Source organism: Pecten maximus, chromosome 14 (assembly GCF_902652985.1).
Source record: "Pecten maximus chromosome 14, xPecMax1.1, whole genome shotgun sequence".
Lineage (NCBI taxonomy): Eukaryota > Metazoa > Mollusca > Bivalvia > Pectinida > Pectinidae > Pecten > Pecten maximus.
Genome location: NC_047028.1, coordinates 20,492,270 through 20,516,767, shown reverse-complemented (window position 1 = coordinate 20,516,767; position 24,498 = coordinate 20,492,270). Strand labels below are relative to the sequence as shown.

The 24,498-nt window shown below is 33.0% G+C and overlaps 1 protein-coding gene and 1 non-coding gene across 4 annotated transcripts in view; one reads left to right on the top strand and one right to left on the bottom strand.

Moving 5' to 3' along the window:
* Positions 1-984: 984 nt before the first annotated feature.
* Positions 985-1,058, bottom strand: Trnat-agu. The gene has a single exon. It is a non-coding gene; the product is annotated as a tRNA-Thr (tRNA).
* Positions 1,059-1,341: 283 nt separating this feature from the next.
* The window catches only part of LOC117341988 (angiomotin-like), a 35,363-nt gene continuing 12,206 nt past the window's right edge, over positions 1,342-24,498 (top strand). The window contains exon 1 of one of the 3 annotated variants that reach the window (XM_033903920.1): positions 1,342-1,462. Coding sequence is in view for 2 of the 3 variants with exons in the window: in XM_033903918.1 (XP_033759809.1) it covers positions 20,723-20,795 (73 nt within the window). In the remaining variant the exon portion in view is untranslated. Of the gene's footprint in view, positions 1,463-20,330; positions 20,796-23,743; positions 23,876-24,498 lie in introns of those variants that run through there. The other 2 variants (XM_033903918.1, XM_033903919.1) reach the window with 2 other exon arrangements.

The window sequence follows — 24,498 nt, the reverse complement described above, 5'->3', positions numbered from 1 at the left end:
CCTTCAATAATATATATGGATATATAACTAAGGACAATGTCTTTGATCTTTCTCGATTCAAATGGCATTTGCGAAACAGATATACCATAAGGAAAGGAAAGACAACGGTAAAAGCAAAACATGGCATGAGATATGATGAACATTGAACAGCTGAAAGTTTGGAATAGTGTAATGTTAACAAATATCAGCTGAGTCGAGTAGGATCACTTTGTCTAAAACAATACTAATAACTTTCTTGTCAAAAAATTTCTAATTATGATTCTGCAAAATATGTAAAAGACATCGAAATAAAGGAGACTTCTACATTATCGCCTTCCATTTCTCCCTAACTATCACCCTATCTCTACTCTTCTTAAACTCACATTTTCAAAAAATAAAATCACATTATGTAAATTCTAATGTCATGTTGTGTAAATATTTGTGTTGTATACTGTTTTTGGGAAATGGGCTTTATATAAGTTGGACCCGATCCCTTTGTATATTTATGATAGAATAAAATACATGTGTATGTTAAATTAAATTTTTAAAAAAATCCAGAATGGTAACGGATCTATACATTTCTCCCCCCCCCCCCCCCCCCCCCCCCCCCCCTCCCTTACCAAAATAAAGAAAAAGAAAAACAAGAACACAAAAAAAACCACTTATTCGCCTCGTTAATTAAGAAAGTGTCGACGAACTGGTTAATTAATAAAAATAAGTGATTTTTTGTTTTTACTTATTGTGGTTTGATACATAAGTTGGAATTTACCCTTCAAACCTCTATTTAATACAAAATTGTAGTTTGATTTTCGATTTGGCTACATCGATATTTCCTGACAATATAACGAATACTGCACAGTTGATATATTTCATATTTAACAGCCTAAATCGGAAATCACATCTACCATTCCATATGCATTTAATTGTTTGTCTTACAATTACGTTCAGTCCACTAACGGACTAAGTAAGAAAATTGAAGTGAAATTTAAAAAAAAAATACAAAAGAGGCTCCAGAGGGAGTCGAACCCTCGACCTCCAGTTTACTAGACTGGCGCTCTAACCAACTGAGCTATGGAGCCGTTATAACTTTCAGGTGTATTTTTAAATTATATAATGCTAACAAAATGTTCAGTGTCAATTGTTATTATAAAAATTACATTTAACTTTCTATAATGGATATGGAACTAAATTTTCTATTACAAAGGACATTTGTTAACTATTTATTGATAAAAGTTCAATGTCGAAGCTGGCAAGATAATCAATTCCAACAAGAAAGATTCACGCACTTATTCTGTCGCTTATGTATCACCATGAATGCGTCGACTTCCTCTGGTTAATGTTGTCAAAATTGTCCGATAATGACGTCATAGAAGAATTTTTAGCATTATTGTCTGTTTGTAGGGGGTACAGACATAAAAGAACCGCTTCAATTGACGTCACGGAAGTCCTTCAACCTAGTACAGTTGGGAAAGATTTCAAGCTGGTATGTTGCATTTGATTAACTGTCATATAGGCCTATGTACGAGGCTGTCTCTGTGCATGGCGACCAACAGGTGCTTGCAACCGGTTGTAAAACAGCTGATGCTCTGATACAGCCAATCCTCGATACAAAATCAAATCATCTCTAAGCCAGGTCCAGCATTTCCGGTCCAGCATTTATTGCAGTATTCTCTTTTATTTACTAGAATCTACACACCAAACGGATATGAACTGAGATTGAGAATAAGATCTTTTTAAAATTTCAGGTCAAAGTTCGTGAATATTGATATTCCGCTTTCATTTGGAATTTAAAATTCCATGACCATGGTGAATTTATTATAATATGGATTATGTCTCTGTAAAATGTCGTCATGTTAACATAGTAATAAAACCATTCAAGCATGATCGTTATATCTACGAAATACATAAATATATTAGGCTATAATTTTAAGTTTAAAGTACATAGCAGGCCTAGTGTGTATATTAATCTTAGCAAATGTACTGCATTCTAATACACATCAAGGAAGCTTTAATTTCCAACGTGAATGCATGTCATGCTATTTAATTTCTGTTTCCTGAACTACCTACGTATAGACCTCATATTATCCACAACATTTATTTCTTTGCTGGATTTTTTTAGTTGATATCATATTTGATTAATTATTCCTTCCATTTTACTAAGTATTGATAACCATTCACATGTATATATAATACCAGACTTGTGGTCCAAGTCTGTGATAAGTATATTCAGTTCCAGTGATCTGAGCAGAAAGGGTTGAATGTTTACTTTTTATAACATGTATTTCAATTTAATTAAAATCTAGATGGTCATCCTCACTACGTTACATGAACATCTAACGACATCCCATGAGGGGTCACGTCAGGTGACCATATGGATTAGCCAATCAAATGACTACTTCCAGAATCATGGAAGTGAATTTTATTTGTCCGAATAAGCATGACTGGAGTACATAGATTGCATAATCTGTCATTTTGTTTTAAGTCATTTCGTCCCAGAAAGCATATAGCTACAAGTATATACATGCTGTGCCGAAATGGTTTGCTTCAGATGCATGCTGTAAAATGGTTTGCTTCGATGACATTGACAAATTGATAATTCGCCCTGAAAGTGAAATACACATATCTCAAAGGTCAGATGGTGAGCCCTTATGGGATGTTGTTAGAATAAAATGTTTATGTAACAGTAGTGAGAATGACTATCTAGATTTTAATTAGATTGCATGTATTTTAGCAAATCTCAATTTGATCTACCAGAGTTACTTCCCTTCATCAGATATAATATATTATAAAATGTACTTGTAGAATCAATAAGAGTATCGATAGTACCGCATATAACTATAACAGGAGAGTGAAAATTAAACAACCAGACAGAGACTTGAACCCGGGACCTCTGAACTTTATGTATATACCATTTGAACTACATACATGCACGGCAATTGGCATTGAGCCCAGTGCAGTTCAGACACATAAATCCTCCCTCCGTCTTTGGTGCTGTAGACATACTCAAGACCGGCCCTATATCATGTTCCAGCCGGATACATTGTATTTTATTGGGTGCCTAGCTAATCATAATATAACAAGAGAGGAAAAATTCAACAACCAGACTGGGACTCAAACCCAAATCCTCCTAACTCATTGACAGAATTCTATACACCAATTGAACTATACCTGCATGCATGGTCACTGGCGTTCAGTCCCAATCCATTTCTGCTACATTCCTCCCTCCTTCAACAAAGTTTTTGACCCTCAGACGACATACACAAGACCCTGAGCCAGTGTTACATTGGGTGCCTAAGTAACATGTTACAGGAGAGGGAAAATGTAATGACCAGATCGGGACTTATGGGCTCGATACACAGACAGACACAAACCTGATTGAAGCCTTGTAGAATGAGCAAATCGTGCTATACGAAAATTAAAAATTTTTAGATATCATTTGTGTCTGATCAGAAGAAAAAAAAATGCACTGTAATGTAGCTGTAAAATTGATTGTTGAACAGTGGTCATTGCCTAATTCTCTAAATTAAGCTGTTGACTAGTGCTACACTTCATTAATTTCATTGATCAGTATAGATATAAATGTATATCTTTTTAATTTGCTTTCTAAGATACATATTAAGATCTTTATAAAACCATCTAGGCCTGATGCTTGAGAAAATAAGAATCCTGTCTATAAATTGAGATATATTATGAAGAATGTTGTATGTTTGTATCAATTATATGTTGTGTATGATCATGTGAAAGTGAACGACCCTTTAGTGTACATATCCGCATCACGATACATCAAAACCACTACACGTGCGCGGTCACCGACCACATGTTTGCATCAGCAGCATGTGACGATGAGTTGGAACTGTTTCAATGACTACCATTGTCTCATAGCAAATAATCCCCATTATTTCACATAATTGTTGTGGGATGGTTTCCTTTGTGCTTTAATAAATGTAACTTCTTTGTGATTCACTATTTTACTAGTACATGTGTCCCAAACTTCATCTTAAACTACCTAATAAAGCAGGCATATAAATTGTGTTGACAATTCATTGTCACAGAAATTAAAGTTGTAGTTGTGTGTTAAATCCATGTGGAGGACAAGTCCAATACCGTCAGTACGCTTATATGTTATATATATTTACATTTTGCATTGCAGACAGTCCCATGCAATTAGATGCTTAAGTGGAAATTTACATTCTGGTCATATGACAATAATATATGATGTCATTTGACATATGGAAACTTGTGCAAGATTTTCTAATTATATAAGCTCTACTATATGCTTATACTCTACTATAACATAAGATATGCAATTTAAGGCAAGACAAAAAGAATGTTTGTTTCCATACTTGAATCAGAAGTTTAAATTATAAATTGCCTTATAGGTAGATAGTAATTTTATAGTTAATCGGAAATGTTTTTTAAATACTGTATAGATATGTTTGGGTTTTGCATATATATATATGTACCAGCTATATAAACTATTAATCATACCTGCAGATATATGTACACATTATCTTTGTATATCGTAAGTTAGGGCTTCATTATAATGAAATTTAAAAAAAAAGTTTAGACTGTACCATTTTGTTGACACATTAATAATAAGATGGAATTAATTCGAACTTTTCACTATCCTGTAATAACTTCTCTGTACATACAATCTGCCATAGATTTGTTTGTACTGTTCATATGAAATGTTATCATATGTATAAAGTTTGTAAGGCTTATATTTATATATATATATATATACCTGTCTAAATATAGCTACATTTTATATAAATCATACCTGCAGGTTGGCAAACATAATCTGTTAGGGGGTTAGACACCTGGAGATTGAAATATATTACTATCTGTGTGACACATAATTGATGAGATAAAAGCAGAAGGTATTTTATCATTTACGGAGAATGATAACAAGGTGTAGGAGGAGGATCTGTCTTAAACTGTCATATCAAAGTCACGGCTCCGTGTTGGAAGGTGTAAATTTGTCTGAAGGAGGAAGAATCTTCATGGGCTATCATGATTGATGTAAATTGTCAAACCTGAGTACTGCATCAATCTGTCACATTATAATTTGCTGTATGGATATAAATTAAACTTTTTATTAATCTTCAAGATTATTATAATGAAAAGTTGTAGTTTATTGTTATAATTTGTGTATTTTGCAATACAGTATTTTGTAGGTGAATTTTCATTTGGTAGTTTCAGCAGATTTTTCTGCAATGTAAACATCTTTATGTAATAAGAATAACTAGATTCATATAAATCATATAGAGGTCTAGAGGTTTTGTACTTGATTTTATTTCAGGTTAGTCAGAGTGATAGGATTTTACTCATTTTAATTAGTCAATATGATCATTAAAATTTATCATTGTTATATCCCTCAATAATTAACATGGTACATGTAATTATAAACATCAATGTACAAAGTGTTGTACATGTGAGTCTCTGCATTCTGTGTAACCTGCAAATGATGATTTGGTAATTTGCATTTTTTGTACATGATATACCGTAAAAACTTTTGTAATTTGCGCATTTGTTTTGTACTGAAGTAAAGTTGGGGGTGCTTAACTTATACAGGTAGAGGTAATAAACTTTTATAAGTTACTTTTCAGATTACCTCCCTTTATTAAGGTTTAAGTTAAATAAATATCCACATGTATATATATATGTAGCAGTAAATATAATAGTTGCACCCATTCAAATTTGAGTCTGATCGGGAAAACAAAACGGCCCGGCGACATTTCTTGAAAAGGTACTGCATAGAGAACTATTTCTCAAACTTCACACTGGTGTATATATATATAAATGTCCGACAGGTGGCCATCTTAGATTTTGACAATTGAAGTTTACAGTTACACTATTTGTGAAAAGAAATCAATGAAAGGATATGTCTCAAACTTCACATGTACCTTGGACTAGCTCCTGGCCATGGTCCTTAGTTGTGCCAATTCAATTTTGAATCTGAATATGAAAGCTTTGATGGTCTAAGTTTGTTATTTCTATTTCTCAGAAAGGTCTTTTTAGATCTATCCTAGATTTCATAAAAATAAACCTTTTCCTTGTCATCAGATTAATGTAAGACGAAAAGAGGAAAAAAGTAAAAAGTAGAAAAAAGATTTAGTCTTGCATAGAACAGTAACCAGAGAAAAAGCACCTAAAATGTCAGGCACTGATGCCCCCCTCAAGAGGTCATACGTTTTCATGTGTAATATCAGGTAATCGAACCCTCAGATGAAATGCAAGTAATTTATATACCACGCTGTCGTTCAACCCAATTCAACCAATCTATAAAACGATATCCCTCTTCCACATTCCATAAAGTCATATTATTGATAATATTTATATAGAGCTGTTGAAAATATTATACCAAGATAGTTAGATCATCTTGATGTGATTTTAATGACTTCATAAATCTGACAAGATGATGTAAAGGACCGAGTTCCACAGAGTCAGCCATGTGAGACAGATAGTTAAACAACATCCCCGCCAGACACTCACGGCCGCCACAGGTTAAAAAATACATCAACATAATTTATGAAGGAATTTTGAATGTATAATACATGTTATTAGAATTTTTAAGGAAAGAGGTCTGAATACTTTCATATTATGCAAAACACATAACAGGTAACCAACTTTGAATAAGATATTTAAACTTAAAACACCCCTACAAGTGTAAAGTAGACTCTTCATCTATTAATAATAGAGCAATCTATTCCACAGTTTTAGGGTGTCACAAAGTTATTTGCTTCAAGGAATGTGGAATTGTTCATTCATAGAAACAAGCATACAAAGTAAAATCGTGGTCATTTAAAGACTTTTTCTTTTAACAATGCTATCAATCATTTGTGACATTCATTAACCTATTTTTCACAGATCACTGATAATTTTTGCATATATGATATAATTAAGATATCTAATGTAATAAAGGACCGGATATTACTTTTATTACCATATTATATAAAGGAAGGACAAATCTGGCAGGAAAGGTGCGGAATGTTGTCAGGATACTTTTCTATGGAGCATCAGGGGTCCTGATCATGAGTTAATGATGTTTAAATTCATCCTTTCAGTCCAAAGATTAGTAAAGATATATAAGTCATTTATCAATTATACACTCGGTACTGTATATAGAATACATTTATAGTTGAATGCTACAATGCTACTACCTATAGTTAAATGCTACAATGCTACTACCTATAGTTGAATGCTACAATGCTACTACCTATAGTTGAATGCTACAATGCTACTACCTATAGTTGAATGCTACAATGCTACTACCTATAGTTAAATGCTACAATGCTACTACCTATAGTTAAATGCTACAATGCTACTACGTATACTTGGCTTGATGACCAAGCAAAGCTGCAGGACTTAGGCCTTCATCAGGGTGGGTCATCATGATGATCGAGTCCCAATTAACAAGGAAATTATGTCCTTGTTGCTGTAATTTGAGCAATGTAGAGCACCTTTAATTTAAATCTGAAAGTTCATGAAACGACTGTTTCACTACAAAAATGTGCATTATTAGGAACAGCATGGGATGGGATGGTGGTATAAATCCACAAGTGGACACTGTATGCATGCCCAGTGAGTGTCTCAAGCTGCAAAAGCTTGAATGATTCCCATCCTACAGGTAATTTCCCTTGTAGTCGCACGTGCTCCATACGTTAAACACTTGAGCATCTATAAGCAACCCCAGAGATATAATATATTAATTTGTTTGATAATGCACTCAATTAAGAGTACACCATACGACCTGGACTGGCTCCCTGTCTCTAAAATATTAAAATTATAAATTGAAATAAAGGTCAAGGGGGAGATAATCCAGTATTTAAATTTAGTGGAGCAATTCTAACAAAAAACATTTAGGGCTGGTGGCCATAGCAGTCTACATGATCATGATCTTGAACACTGACAATTGATGTTCGATTGATGGCTGGTTTTGGAGAAAGATTCCCATTTTAAAAATAGGGGTAATTAATAGGGAAGAATATATTTGTTATGCCATAAGATTGACATCTGACATGATCAGAAGGAGATGGAAAGAGCACCAAAAGAAAAACAAAGTTAAAGTTTATTCAGACCAACACCTTCAAACATCCAATATTAAATTAAACAGTTCATGCAACCAGAGACTTATATACTAAAGGAGTGTAGGACAAAAGCCCCACCGGACATTAGCCCCCCCGGACATTAGCCCCTAGGACAAATGCCCCTCCGGACGAAAGCCCCCCCGGACATTAGCCCCCCCGGACAAAAGCCCCTTCATTATAAATTTAGCTGGTATACTTTATATAAATCTGTACTTCTGAAAAACAAAAACTGTATATATACTGCTGTTTTTATCTCTGAAATTTGGAGAATAATTGTGTGGAAAATGAAGGTCCTTGGTTCAATGTCAGAGCTGCATTATATGTCTGTGGTTAAACATCATAATTTATTTGTTCAAACTTTATATTATTAAGTAAGCTGAACATTTCAGGAAATGTACCTTTCTTCGTAAACATATAACCATCTACACATAGTTTCACTCCACCTTTGGCAGTACGTATGATCTCCATGCTGAACAAATTGTTACTGATTACACATAATTTCTGACCTCCTAATATACCGCAAATATTGATAATCAAAGAAATGCCTACAAAAGCAATAAACATTTGATCCCTATTTGCAGTGTCTCAAATTATAACATAATAAGTACCTAACCAAACATGTTGCTCTGTGTTGTAATTTTAATTTTAGGAATGATTAAAATCAAAGAAACAATATAAAAACAATTTATACCTGTGCAAACATAGAAATTTCACTGTTGATACACATGAAGCCATTAATGATATATTTCCTTCGAGGAGAATACAACATCAATGAAAAACCTACCAAACACCTGTGTAACAGCTTATTGTTTATGTAACAGTAAAATCAATGAAAAACCTACCAAACACCTGTGTAACAGCTTATTGTTTATGTAACAGTCCAAGTAGTTGTTTACATTGCAGAAGCCACTGGTGACTGAAGTCACTTACATATATATGTAGCACTTAATATAACCACTGCTAAAACATATATTGTAATTTAAAAAAAAAATGAATAAATAAAAACATAAAAAATAAAAAAAATAAATATAATTTTTTTTATGAAGGGGCTTTTGTCCACTTTTTGATTAGTGTGAAGGGGCTAATGTCCGGGGGGGCTTTTGTCCTAGGGGCTAATGTCCGGGGGGGCTTTTGTCCGTACCTCATACTAAAGTACTAAGTTAGTATATACAGGGACATATAATATTATATGTCCCTGGCATATAGATCTCTGATGCAACTAACTGTAATTTTGGAATTCTTAAGAATTTTCACTGATGGATGTCATTTAAAAAAGTCCCCCCATCTGTTCCTGAGGACACTATATATATATATCTATATATGTGTGTAGTAGTGTAAATCCTGTTAGCCAGGTAAATTATATACTGTAAGGGCTATTAATTGTGATTTGGGCTGTGTACTGTAGGTAAAGTGTCATACTGGACCAGCAGGGTGATGGTCAGATGGTTGACACCCCACTGGATCAGAGATAGGCTTAAGCTTTACCTGTGTAGAAAGTTATTTTTGTTTTTCGAATTATTAGTTTCTAAGTGATAATAATCATTTAAACAATAATGTTGGTATCATTTGATAGTGCAAGTTGTGCAGTTTATGGAACTGTTTTTATTATTTTAAATAATGCAGTAGTTTGGGCATAGTTTTGTGTTGCATCCGTCCGTCTTTCTGACATTATCTTGTCCGGGCTTGATCTATATATCTGCTTCACTACTTCTCATTGGAACTTGAACATACTTGGGTCATGAGTTGACTTAGGCAGGGTGGTGTATCACATATCAAAAGTAGGTGACTCTGACCTACATCTTGACTTTTGACCTACATCAAAAAAGTTTGGGCCTGATATGACTGCTGTCACTGGAAATTCTTAGTTTAGCATTGTGTTCAACTGATAGTACTTGGGGTTCATTTGCATTGAACGTCTGATATTGCTTACTATAAAGGTTGATAATATTTCTAAATTCATTCACATTACAGGGCCCAAAGTGGTAACTATTTTAGTGGCCATGGCTCCTTAAATTCACCATTGACGACCAGTTATTGACCTATGAGGAGCCTGCATGGCCACTGATAATTTTTCAAAGATTGCAGTCAATTCTAAAATGATCTTCACAATTGAAAAAGTTACAGAGATGTTACACTGAACTAAAGAATTAAAAAAAAAAATTTAAAGTTAAGATTACCTTGGCTGGGCGACTAACATTTCCAATTAGCACCTAGATTTTATGACTTGGAAGCCAAATAGGCCCTGTTAAAAGTATCCACTTTGAGCCCTGCATATATAATACCAACAACTTCAGTTTGATCGAGTTTGGTCTGTCAAACAAGAGAGAAGAATTAAGTTCCAACACAAATTCATTATCTGTACATTCTTGTCATGTAATTTCCCATCCAATCATCAAGGACTGTAATTCACTGAATTGTCTTTTATTTAATTATTTATAATTATTACTCTGGTAATTACGTGTATATATAATGAAGGGTGTGGTTTGGTGACATAGTGGTAATTCATTTGCCTTTTATATATAATTACCTATAGCCATATACATATAGGTAACCAGAATTCAAGGTATTGGGTGTCCAGTATAGGGGCCGCGGTGGCTGAGTGGTAAAGGTGTCCCGACACTTTAACACTTAAGCCCTCCACCTCTAGGTTGCGAGTTCGAAACCTACGTGGGGCAGTTGCCAGGTACTGACCGTAGGCCGGTGGTTTTTCTCCGGGTAGTCTCCGGCTTTCCTCCACCTCCAAAACCTGGCACGTCCTAAAATGACCCTGGCTGTTAATAGGACATTAAACAAAAACAAACCAAAAAGTCCAATATAACTGACCATGTGGTTTTCTCCTGATACAATCTGGTTTCCTCTCACAGTAATTAAGACCCTGTAATAATTACATGTTTGCGTCCAAACAAGTTTTTTTTTTTTTGTTAAATAAAGTAAATTTTGATCCTTTGATTGGATATAGAGTCACTGTTATGTATTACCGCATGCCTAGTACTATCACCTTACTCCCTAATTAACCACTTGACATTTTAATTATACTAATCAATTAATTAAAGGAGTATTTTAGGTATGTACAGCTGCCATTAGATAACCAAACTGAAATTTGTTGATAGAATATTTTAAAAGCCTAAGTTGTACATGGTACAATGTTAATTGGAATTGATAAAGCAGGCACCTGTTGTTTAAAATCTAACCTTTAAAACCTTAGGTGTACATGGTACAATGTTAATTGGAATTGATAAAACAGACACCTGTTGTTTAAAATCTTGACCCTTTGATAATATTTCAGGATAATTGTCTTCTTAACACAAATAAAATTTTACTGTTCAGAAGTTGACGGATTTAACTAGATATCACACAGGGTGTTTTAGATTTAGAAAAGAAATAGAGTCGAACTTGGACAGCTGTGCATCTAAATTGTCAATCTAAGCTTTCAATAGTGAAGACTGAAGTTATTTAGTTCTTATGCCAGTTAATGATTTATTTATATATTTACACGATAGTTGTTCATAAACATGTACTTGAATAGGTCTATAGAGTTTATATGTATACGTATTATGGAGTCATGGATTCCTATAATTCAATCAATATATATAGGTATATGACACTTCTGTTTACTAGATTCTGCTTGTAGATTAAAAAATCTAAATATTTGGAATTCTAGGAGATTATACGAAAGGTCAATTATTTGGAATGTCTTGTTTACAGTTTTTTTTTTAGGTCAATTTTCTCCTGTCCTGGTCAGCATTCTTGCACCGACAAATAGGGTAGTGTACTTGTTTACACAAACATTGACACCTCCTGTAGTACAGGGCTTCAATGTATTGACACCCGAGTTTGTCACACAAATAGGACGTGGCGTATTCAGTAGTTTTATTTACCGGCGTTTTTGAGAGTACGGAATGTTGACAGCGGTATTATATGACCCCCTCAAAGCTAATGTTAATGGCTATCAACGGAGATATGTGGTATGTCATTGTTATACGACATTCCTAGCCCGCTGTCGTTTACCTGTGAACCGCTGCTTACCTTGCCTGTTTTTACCTATGTACGAGCTTACAAAATCTGAATGAAACAAAGATTTCGTTGTGAATGCTACCGGAAATTTTTCACACTGTTGGGTCATATGTCACCCTTACAATGTTTTCCTATAGCTATTACATGACCATATTTGGCCAAATTTTAATTCCTTTCTACTCTTGAATTGATAGCTCTATACCTAATCAACTTACTGTGTTGACAATTTATCATTGATACAAATTTTAACTGATTTTCAAAATTCATAAATCAGTCCAAAAAATATCTCCATTTAGCAATTTGACCTTTTAAATTGTTTTCAAAATGTTGATAAGAAAGTATATTTATCAAAAAAGCATTGATGGTCTATGCATTTCAAATGACCTAGTTTACTGATGAGCTTTATAATTATGAGATGACTAGGTGTTGATGTGTGATATAAAACTACATGGACGGCATGATATATATATATAATTATACACTCGGTAAACTTGGCAATCATTTGTGTGTCCATATTGATGTAGGTTCACTAATAAGATTACCGTAGGTATAATATGTGGCGTAGATCATAATCTATCGGCTTTCATTACTTGGATGAGTTCCATCATAAACATTCTAGACCATTAAAGTGTTATACAGTACAATACAAAAAACATATGTATATATGTTGTAACCTTAAAATCACCATGGCACCAATTATATACTTAAACAGGGTCCCTGTCAGGGATAAGAGTGCATTTCAGTTCCATTCTTTCTAATTGAATTGCATAATATTATGTAAAACGTGGAGTGTATCATGGGTTACCAGTAGCTAACTAACTCGGGCGAGTTCCCTTTAGCCTTGTGGTATAGGATATGCCTGCTCTGGAGAGTTTCTCCAGGAACACAGATTTTGTGTGTGGACACTCAATCCCAAGTAAAGTTATAAAAATAAAATCAAGAAGCTTCCTTAGAACTAAAGAATCAGCTGGGTTGTGGTTGTCTTCATGGATGAAGACATTGAAAAGGAGGGATTTAGCTTAACCCTTTCATCCCTAAGAAACTTAAATAGACTCTGCCATACATTCCTCAATTGAAGTCCAATATGGTCAGTAGGGGTGAAAGGGTTAAAAGTGGATATATCAGAGGTTATAATTACTTACCTTATAGTTCAATTAATTCATAATTAATCAGGCTAACTAGTGGGAATTTCCCTTTAGCCTATAACTAGTGATATAGGATGCTCGTTATGAGAGTTAGAGGTCTAGATCTAGCTATAAATGTACATGTTAATAATTGGATGGAATTTATTATGATCTCAATTAATGGTCCAACTAATTGTCATCTTTAAAATGAATTAGTCTCTGATGAGCTAATAGAGTTTGACCTAAAACACACGGAAATTTGAAACACTGAGGATCATTTAACAGAAAATTACAACCAATCATGAGAACATTATGTGAAACGATTCAAGAATTAGTCGATGATTTGTGATCATCCTCCCTTCTGTATCAATATACTTAATCAACAGATTCAATCTTATACCAACTTCAACACCTAATAAAACATTTGGTTCATCAGTCAATATGAAATAAGCCGTCATCTTTACTATCTCAAATTTGATAGCCTTTAGGTAATTGGTAAACATATTTGACATATCTGGGTTAATAGCTAAGTTTATTATTGATCAGCTATGTAAATTATAAAGTTATATGTACTGACAGCTAGGGTATGATATAACCTAGCTTTTCTTTATATCATCAATGATGAAATTAGGTTTCACAGTATCGCCTGATAACAATCTAAATGTACTTGCCAGTGACATTATTGTGAAATGTTTGTATACTGTTGGTGTTATTAAAGGTTTATTATAGAGCACAGCACCAGAACTTTAACCTAATTCATGACATTGCTAAATTGTAAAATTCACATCATACAGGTATACATACACATCGTCCCACACATTGAAGTGGGGCTTTAGGGCAATCGTACTAATGATACTTCCACTTCATTTCAAGCCTTAAAGACAATATTTAAGAAAAATATGTAGCGGGTAAAATTGAAAATCATTGTTATACCAAACGCTTGTATAAAGTTTAGGTAAGGAATGTAGGGTAAATGGAGCTTGGATATGGTTGGCCGATCATACAGTTCTGTTTTGGAGAAAAGCCAGAGGAACATTGTTGAATTGCCTAATTTGGTTGTTTTTATGTACTTAAAATTTCCGTCGCCTGCATGTGTGGAATGTATATAGAACCATCTGGGGCAGATAAATAATAGAGATCAAGGGAAAACAAACTTTGTCAAGCCTATTAAATGATGACACAGTCTTAGATATATCTTAAGTCCAATGTGTATACATCATCTCTAGGTTAAGGATGAAACTTAGGGATTTACATTTGTAAATTTTAATTGAGATTTTGAAATTTGTCAAAAAATGTTTTAACTACAACTGAATTTTTTTTGATAGGTTTAGATGATAAGAAGACATGAGTGCCCGATTTGTATAACAATTATTTATTAATACTGAAAATGGAATATGATACTTCAATGGTCAATGACGTCAACTGAAAAATAAGCCCTTTCATATTCACAAATTTTAAAATACCTTGATTATTATATCTAGTCATTCATACCAAGGTTTTAAATCCAATAATGAATGGTATGGTTGTGTCATGCTGACATATTTAAATATTTAAATTGGTACTATTTAAACCGCAACATTTGATTGATATGTATAGGTATAACAGTTTGCAGTGGTGGCTATGTAAAAATACATGTAGTGTGATGAATGCAAAATTAACTGATGGAATGTCCATGTATATAATTTATGTATATTTAAGTGTTTAGAACTCTATATAAGACTGAAAAGTATATTTGGTTTTGTTACAAGCTTATAGATAAGAAAATAATTAAAATTCTGATAAGTCTAAAATAAGGCATTTCAGTTTTTAGCTTTAGTTTATCTGAATTAATGTACGTATTTAATTCTCACCATTTCGTCTCCTAACGAATATAGAAATACAAATAAGACAGACCTTTCCCGATCCATAGACCGGCCACCACTCACATACTGCCCCTAAGTTTTTTGTTAAGTTTAAAACTTATATAATGATCTGATGCCTATCATAGAGACCAAAATCGCAGAGCTCAATTATATATAATTTTATAATATTCCAGAGACAGGGGCCACTCTGTCTAGCCCATCAAGTGACAGTTAGGCAGGATCCATATTATGTTTTCTGTTGAATACCTATGACATTCCAAAATTAAAACAGATAATTTCTCCTCTTATAGACACGGCTAAATGCCTCAGTTCAAAACTGTCTGATGAAACAGCTAATGGCGCTATCTTCAGAGTCCCTTTGTCCCAGGCTGTACCATATGCATGTTACCAATCTAATTCAGATTTTTGATCAGGAAATCAAAATTGCCAAGATGTGGCCAACATTGATTTTGATAATTGAACTTTGCTATGGCTATTTCTTGAAAAGTTCTGGAGGAATATTTCTCAAACTCCATGTGTAGATTCCCTTTGGCCCTTTACTAAAATGTGCCAATTGAGTTGAGACCTTTTATCAAGAAAACAAAATAGCCGACAGGCGCCGATCTTGGATTTTGAGAATTCAAGTTTGTTATCGCTATTTCTTGAAAAGTTCGGGAGAGATATTTCTCAAACTTCATTTCTAGGTTCTCTTTGGCCCTTTAGTTATACCATGTCATTTACATTTTTGATCATGATCAGGAAACCAAAATAGTCGACAGGTGGCCATCTTGGATTTTGAGAATTGTTATACACAGTACTTCTTGAAAAGTACTGGACAAATAACCTCCCAAACCTAATGTGTAGGTCCACTTGTTCTTGTTATCAGATTATTAAAAGGAAAAGAAGAAAAAAGGGAAAACATCAGTCTGACAATAGAACCAATAAAGATAATAATTTAATTCAATGGTAGACACAAAAGTCCCTTGGGATCTCTTGTATTTTGTAGATTTCACTTTTTTTTTTTAAAGTTGTTCATTCATATACATGTTTCAATTTAGTCCATAACTGACTTAATTGATTTGTCCATTTTAAGTTTCCGCAATTCTTGGCAAATTGTGAAAAAAAAGATCACAAGGATATAGGAACTTGCAAACTCAATGGGGTAAAGATCCCAGGTGTGTGGTTTTTCCATACCCTGGGCGTTTGGGTTTGTTTGAGGAGGCTGAGTTCATAGACAGACATATCTGTCTTGTGCATCATGCATATGGCTTGTATGTACCACAAGCTACTGCAACGAGACAAAATCAAAAAGAACCTTAGGCTATTGGTGACAAATAACTGGGCATATTATATAAACAATATGGGAATAGGTTTCACTTTTACTATATATATTTACAAAATAAGATAGAAATAAAATTTGAGAAAAACTTGTTTATGTATGGAATGTGGTAAAAGTGCAGGGGTCCTAATATATTGTATACTAAATATTTAGAGAGACAGCTAATGTACCTTCATATAGACAAAACAAGAATGACTGTCGCATAACATGCATTGTCCTAAGTTAATCATGTATATGATAGATATAATGTACTTAACCTATGACATGCGCTAACCTGTGATTTACCTGTGGGCCATTTGTGGCTGTAATTAATTAAATTCTTTAACAATGAGTCTGACCTCAGGTGTATCATGCAAAATAAATTCTTTATACATTAAACCTTGGGCTATAATTTCAAATATTTAGAATTTTATATTTTCAATTAAAATATTATTAATTATTTTACTTAATTGTAATTTGGATTGCAAAAAATTACCATCGGACATAGGAAAGGCCCTATTGTGTAAATTGTGGTTGATTTTAAAAATCACATACATGTGGTAATGATGATGAAATTTAATTATGCCTTCGCCATTAAATAGGGGCATATATTTTGGGTTAAGGTTGCCCTTGTCTTCCCCTTTACGTTGCACCATATGCCGTTCTGTCTCATCCTGATCTTTGACAGATTCTGGTCAAACTTAACACAAATGTCAATAATCGTTGGAAATCTTTGTGTTTCAGAGTTCCAAGGTCATTGCCAAGGTCATATTTTGCTATACATGTACATGTATATAGAAAATCATTGACTCATTCAATTAAAACACTTCGCGACTTCGTTCTTTCATATATTTTGGTCGAACTGTATTCAAAGGTCACGGACTTACAGACATTTTCTAGTTAATACTAAATGATGTTGCAATTGTTGCAGAACTGAACTTTTCAGGGCTAAGTGCCAGTGGCTAGAAAACTTAAATGGTTATAATAAGTCAGAGGTTACGGGTTTGAATCCTGGTCCGGTCGTTGCATTCCCTCTCTCCTGTTACATAATCACCTTAGGTAATATATCTGCTAATACATAATTTGAGACCATGCAAGAAATACAGATATCATTTACAAATTATAAAATTTGTAATCTAAGCCATTTGTTTGATTTTTTAAAAGGCTTTTATATCATATATTGCTTATATAAGTATGTCTCCCCATATGTTGTATTAGAACTGGTGGTTCCTCTCCTGGTTTCTCTTCTTATAATTTCTTGTCTGGTCCATAACATCTTAACTGTTGAAGATAATGTAAATGAAACTTAGAGGATTCTTTCATCACCTGAAGCCATTGTGCAGTGAGCTGCTGTTAGTTAACTTTGACCTTGACTTCAAAGTCAAAAGTCAAATAAGTGCAAATTTTACAATAACTTTTTTGTGCAAGCTTAAAGGTCAGTTGAGTGTAAAAAAAAAAAATGCATGATGAGGGGATCCCCTCGGAAAAGGGAGACATATTTTTTTTTTAAATCGAAAACAATCTCTTTTAAGTTTCAATGACTTAATACAAGCAGGAAAAAAATCCAGTGTTAGTGGTCCTTCAGGCAAATTAAGGCTCAATAGTACAACTTAAAGGGTAGTACAACTTAAAGGGAGATAACTTCAGCTCAATCCTAAGTATCTTGTGTAAAGTAGCAGGTTAGGGGTGTAATTAAGTAGGTAATAGTTTAAATGAAAATTGAAAAATAAATGTATTTGTTTAGGGGTATATTAATACTGACTTAAGGGGTACCATTATATTAGGGGGCGAGAGCATTGAAGGATATATAACCAAATGAGGTTAAATTGAGGGGTAATTGTCAGGTTTGAAGGATATCACCAATGAGGTAAATTTGAGGGGTAATTGTAAGGTTTGAGGGATATCACCAATGAGGTTAAATTGAGGGGTAATTGTAAGATTTGATAGTTGTATCAGTGACAAACACAGGGATATGCTGCACCAAAAGAGGTTTAAACTTGATGAAAAATTTCAGGTTTTGAGGTTCAATATTTTAAGGTTATTTCAGAATATCAGTGATCTTGGTAACATCTGTGTTGAGTAAAATAATAACAGTTTAGTACCGTTTTATATGTAGACGCCAGGGTGTTGAGGGACTTGTTTAGACACCATGCACATGTAAGTAATACACATTATCTAGCAAATGTATGCAAAATATGCATATTATCTGTAAGGAATTCAGATTTATCAGTCACTCACTGCGGAGACTTGATAGGAAGGAGATTCATCACTGTGAGTGTCAGTTAGGCAATCCACTGTAAACCGTTCTTATCTCCCTAGGTATATATGATGGGGCTACTATGGCTACTATAACCTAGAGTACTTCCTGTGTGGAGGAAATTCATGGTAGAACACTCGGCACACTGACTGGCCCGGTCTCTACAATATTAAAATTATATATGAAATTGAACTGTATGATTTTCATCCAAGCTAGGATATGTCTGATTTTAAGTTTCAAACCAAGGGCAGATAATTTAGTATTAGAATTTAGCTTAGCAATTCTTAATAAAAAAAACTTAGGGTCTGGTAGCCAGTCTCAATTAACCCTCGTCACTGACTGAATGTTATAAATGCTAATTCAGATAGCCTTTTAATAGTTTTGTAATTGGTACTAATACTTGAAATATTGTAAACATAATCACTGTACATCAGGTTGTTATTTTCATTGGGACGCTTTTTTGAGATGTAAAATATATAAAAAATTTAAATCCTTCAAAAATAGAAAAAATTAAATCTGAAAGAGATTAGCAGGGTCAGTTTCATAATTTCTTAGTAAAATTCATCCAGCTTTATTTGGTTCAAAACCATTGAGAAAAGAAAATGACAATTCTGTGAACAATTTGATAAGGCCATCCCATCCTATGTGAAAGAACACCTTCGAATTCGCTATATATAGCCAAGGGTAACATGAAGGGTAAATTATCCCTAACAGACATCTATGGTATTATTATCCCTAACAGACATCTATGGTATTATTATTCCTAACAGACATCTATGGTATTATTATCCCTAACAGACATCTATGGTATTATTATCCCTAACAGACATCTATGGTATTATTATCCCTAACAGACATCTATGGTATTATTATCCCTAACAGACATCTATGGTATTATTATCCCTAACAGACATCTATGGTATTATTATCCCTGACAGACATCTATGGTATTATTATCCCTGACAGACATCTATGGTATTATTATCCCTGACAGACATCTATGGTATTATTATCCCTAACAGACATCTATGGTATTATTATCCCTAACAGACATCTATGGTATTATTATCCCTAACAGACATCTATGGTATTATTATCCCTAACAGACATCTATGGTATTCCAATAAGATCATTTGTGTTGAATTAATATTGAAGGTAACAATTAAACTATTGTTTCAGGATGAATTATTCAATTCAATAATTTCAATTTATTTTCTGAAGTTTTACAACTTATAGAACATTGGTATATACATATGTCAATTTAAGGTATACAGAACCCTCTAAATGTGAATAACTCAAACTAATTAAAATTTTCATGTGGGTCAAAAAAGAATGTATAACAGTAGGGTGAATATTACATAGTCTTTGATTTTTTTTTTTTTGATATTCTAGGTAACGTGGGTGTAATTATTTTAAATCAATGTTATGTAATTATGCATTTATGACAGTAATACAAAACGTCGTCAATATGTCCTAACAAAAGACCGCGATCGTCTGCGTAAGTCTGTTGGACTGGTATGTCACCTTTGTATATGTCGTGGTTATTAATCACCATATCGGGAAGTTAAAAAGGCCACAGGATTTAGCGGGTAATTCTTCACATTCCGGGCATTTAATAATTAGCGGCGTTGTTCGGTAGAGCGTGTCCGTCGTCGTTACATCAGATAAGGGTCTTTGTATGGGATATATACATATATGTGATACACGCTGTGTACACACAATACAACGAAGCGACGTTCAGGGAACAGTGTCACGATAAAAATGGAGTTAGTCGTACATAGGTAGCTTTACCTTTTACCTGGATATAAACCTGCCTCATCCATATATTACTTCAGATTGTCTATATATTGAACTGAAGATTGGATTTCATATTTTGTGTCAAAGTGTGATTTTATGAAATCATGATGGAGTATAATTTCATCAAAGAGTTCACAGTACTAAGGATGTTTTGTGTGGAAATTTAAAGTAATTTCTGTACAGCTGGAAAGTGGAATTAGCAAAGGATTATAATCTGCTGGTGTGTTTTTCGTGGAGTATTTCTGAATTAGTGGATAAAATTAACACATCAGTATTTAGTGGTACAATTCAAGTTTGACAGTATGGTTTTAACACACCAGACCCACAGTAGCGGAGATGTGTCCCCTACATACGCCAACATGGATGAAATTCAAGGTATAAATTAATTGACTTAATTATTAATACTGGCTGTGGTTAAGTCGTCTTTGTGATGGATATTGATATCTTTGAGAAATATTTCTGTGCTTAATAACTGCATTTCACTTTTTGGAATTTTAAAATATATTTTATTTTTTAGCAATCTTTTGTTCTGTTTTGTTTTTTGGTTGTTGTTTTTTTCTCTTTTTTTTTTTAACAAATCAAAATATATCTTATTAATTAAAATGATAGCACAATCTTTGATGAAATACATAATTTTGATTGTAGGTGGAGGTCTTTCTAATATAATGTATATATATATAGTATACAGTATAATGTACAGTCACGACTACACGACCACGTTATTTGTGAATGGGCTCCACTGGCTATAATAGTACATATCACATTATAAATTTCCGCTTAGCCAATATAGTTTGGACTTGTTAGTCGCCTAAAGGTACATTCCTCGCACCTAGTGCTTATAGTCTCATTAGTATATTTATACAGGTGAAAGTCATTTTGCATTGTCAAAATGGTGCTGCTGGGCATAACATCATGTCCTGGTATATTTCATTAGCTCTGGTAGGAATTGTTTAATTTCAAAGAAAACCTTCAGGGTGCAAAAATATGCATAATGATGATGTTCAGCTGTAGGAAGGTTATAAATGTCCAACATTGTAGAGCTTGTTATAAACCAAAGGTAACTGGTTTTCCTGTGTAGCCCGCCTGTAACCCACTAATGGCATTCCAGGCTAGTTACCCTCAGGTGGTATTTGACTGACAAATGGCCATATACATTATAACTTGTTGATAGCATGTGGAATCATATTTATATATATATACACTATATCATCAATTATGACCATACCTAGATAGCTCTGTGATAAGTGTCCATGAATGACTTTAGAAATTTTCACTGGTATTCAATCAGATGAAATAAATCCACAGTATAATTACATTATATGGTAGCAATTAAATTCTTATTGATATTGTATAACATGTTAAAATTATAATGTCTTGTTAAAAATTGAAAATCACACAAATTACAAAAAAATACTTAAATAAAATTGACAAAAAGAAGAAGTATATATACTGCATAAAATGCATGTAATTCATTTCTACAGGTACTGAAAAAAGATTAAGATATATTGTGTCATATATTTTAAAGGATAAAAAACTTATTTTAGTAGTTATCTTGTGTTTAAAAGAATGCAACATAGTACACAGATTTATCATATGGACAAAGCTTTTCTGAAATTATCGTTTGTAAGTGATTATGAAATCATTTATTTCGAACAATAAAAGAAAGCCGAGGCCTGGGTGTATACATATAACTCAGTAATATAAGTCGTTAACCGCATACTTGGTATACATTGCCAAAACACCTGCATTACTGATAAGATAAAATTTTCAAATTTAAATAATTTTCAAATTCTGAATATTAAACACTAAATATGCATGTGGTTAGCTAACCGTGTAGTCGTCATCTGGGATAAGGAATGTAATATCCTCTGATCTTGAATACACAAGATATCAAAGATAATATATCAGCTCTAGACGTTGGAATGTCAAGATTAAAAAAAGTTGTTTTCGTTGATGTAAACATGTCGGCTTCTCATCTTTACAAATAAGTGGAAAAGAATCGTGAAGAACGTGATTAAAATATTTTGCCAACGTGACTGCCAATATAAACAGGATTGCCAATATACACGTATTTATACTTAATTATCTCGTATTTAAATGAATTATTTTTCACATTTTAATAATTAACATATTGCCGTTCATTTTGAAGGAATTACTGGAATTTTTTAATTTTTTTTATTTTTCCTTCATATGTATCATGGTTGATATGAATGTGTGTAGTTTTTAATTGAACTATTATTAATAGCTATATCAAAACATAACTTTTCTGCTTAATGCATAAACCATGATACTTCCTTGTCAACAATACTTCCTTGTTAGTAATGAAACTATTGGTAACCAGCTGCTTCATCTAAATTTTATGTTCAGGATGAAGGGGACCAAGACATTGATTTAAAAATTTCAGATACGTCTGATACAGGCGTTGTTTTATTCATCATCATATTAATGTATCAATATATACTGTATAACAGATCGAGTATTTCAGTTTAATTATAGTGTATACTGATTAAAGGAGTAAATGTTTAATTATTCTATTTCTGGACTTATCCATTCAATTGATTACATTGTCTTCAAATTAAGATTCAGATTACTTTTCATTTCATTCCTTAATCTGAATAAAAATTTTAAAAGTCTAAAGGTAATGAGATTTAGGTAAAAAAATATTCAAAAACATTCGAAATTATAAACTGTCAACAAATTGATACACAATTATAAAAGGATTGAAAAGAAATGAAAATCAAGCATAGAATACATGTATATGAAAAACAATCTTGAAAAAGAATAAAACTTATAAAGACTGAAACATCTAATTATGTGAATTACTTATATAGCAGCTTTAAAGTTATAACAAAATTCAAACAGTTCAACAACTTATCTATGATATTAATTTTTAAAATATATAATTTTAAATCATGTTATATCCTGTTATTATATTTACACTGACTTCAATAACAGATCTTTTGTTATGTTAGGAATGCGTTCATGAATAAATTTCTGCTATGCCCCAGGGGTCCATACATGTTACACACTAGTGCAAATATAACCCATTTCTTCCAAAGCATTATCAGCTTGAACAAAACAATATAATTCTTGGAAATTTTTCATTTATTTGGTAATTTAAATCTCAATTGTTAGTTTTATGGTTTTGCAAGTGGGGAATTTAAAATTGAAAATGATTAAAAAGAAAAGCTTATTGATATTCAGGGGATGTGAATGGTTTTGAAAAATGAGAGTTAAAGCTGACTAGATTAATCTGGGATTTCTACATACCAATGTGGCTTGTGCTAGGTGGAGTGGGAAGGTATGTGCTAGCCCGCTTAGATTTGTTATACACAGTCCAAATGTACAGTCATCCAAAGGGGAGAGAAGCTCTTTGTGTTGTTTTCGTGGATCTTGTAAACATAACAAACCATATTTTTGCTGATTGAAACATCTATTCGTCTCCATGTTCATTGGTAAGTTAAGTTTCTGGTTATATTCACTTAAATCTATTGTTAATTTACATGAAAATATTGTATGCAAATCTGTGTGATATTATATTCTATAAATATCGTATACAGTCAGTCAACAGGTATGCAAGTGTTATGGAGCATGTGGAGAGTTTGCCAAAATCATTGCTATGTTCCTGTGTACAAAATAGTTGTTTAGCTTAAGCTTCCATTTGTCTCACAAACTCTAGTTGGGAGAATTTATTTTGAGCGGTGAGAGAAATCTCGACAAGAACAAAATTAAGATTTTTTCATATAAAGACACATGTCTGATTAAATACTTGCTATTCAAGTGGTTTAAATTAAGTGGAACAATTTTAGGGTACCTGCTGTGGGCTGTGGGGTGTAGGTATGGTATATAAAAAAAGTTGTGTCCCCGGTATATATATTATCAGGCAATATATATCAACAGTCGATGCCTCTGAGCTATCAGACACAATACTGTTATATATAATCATTAATACTAGGCGTTGTTGGTCATTTGAGATAAGATACTGTCAAGATACCATTTGCCTAGATTTTTCTGCAATTTTATAATTGATGTGTGAATGCTTTTGAAACATATCTATATACCTTTATCCTATAATTAC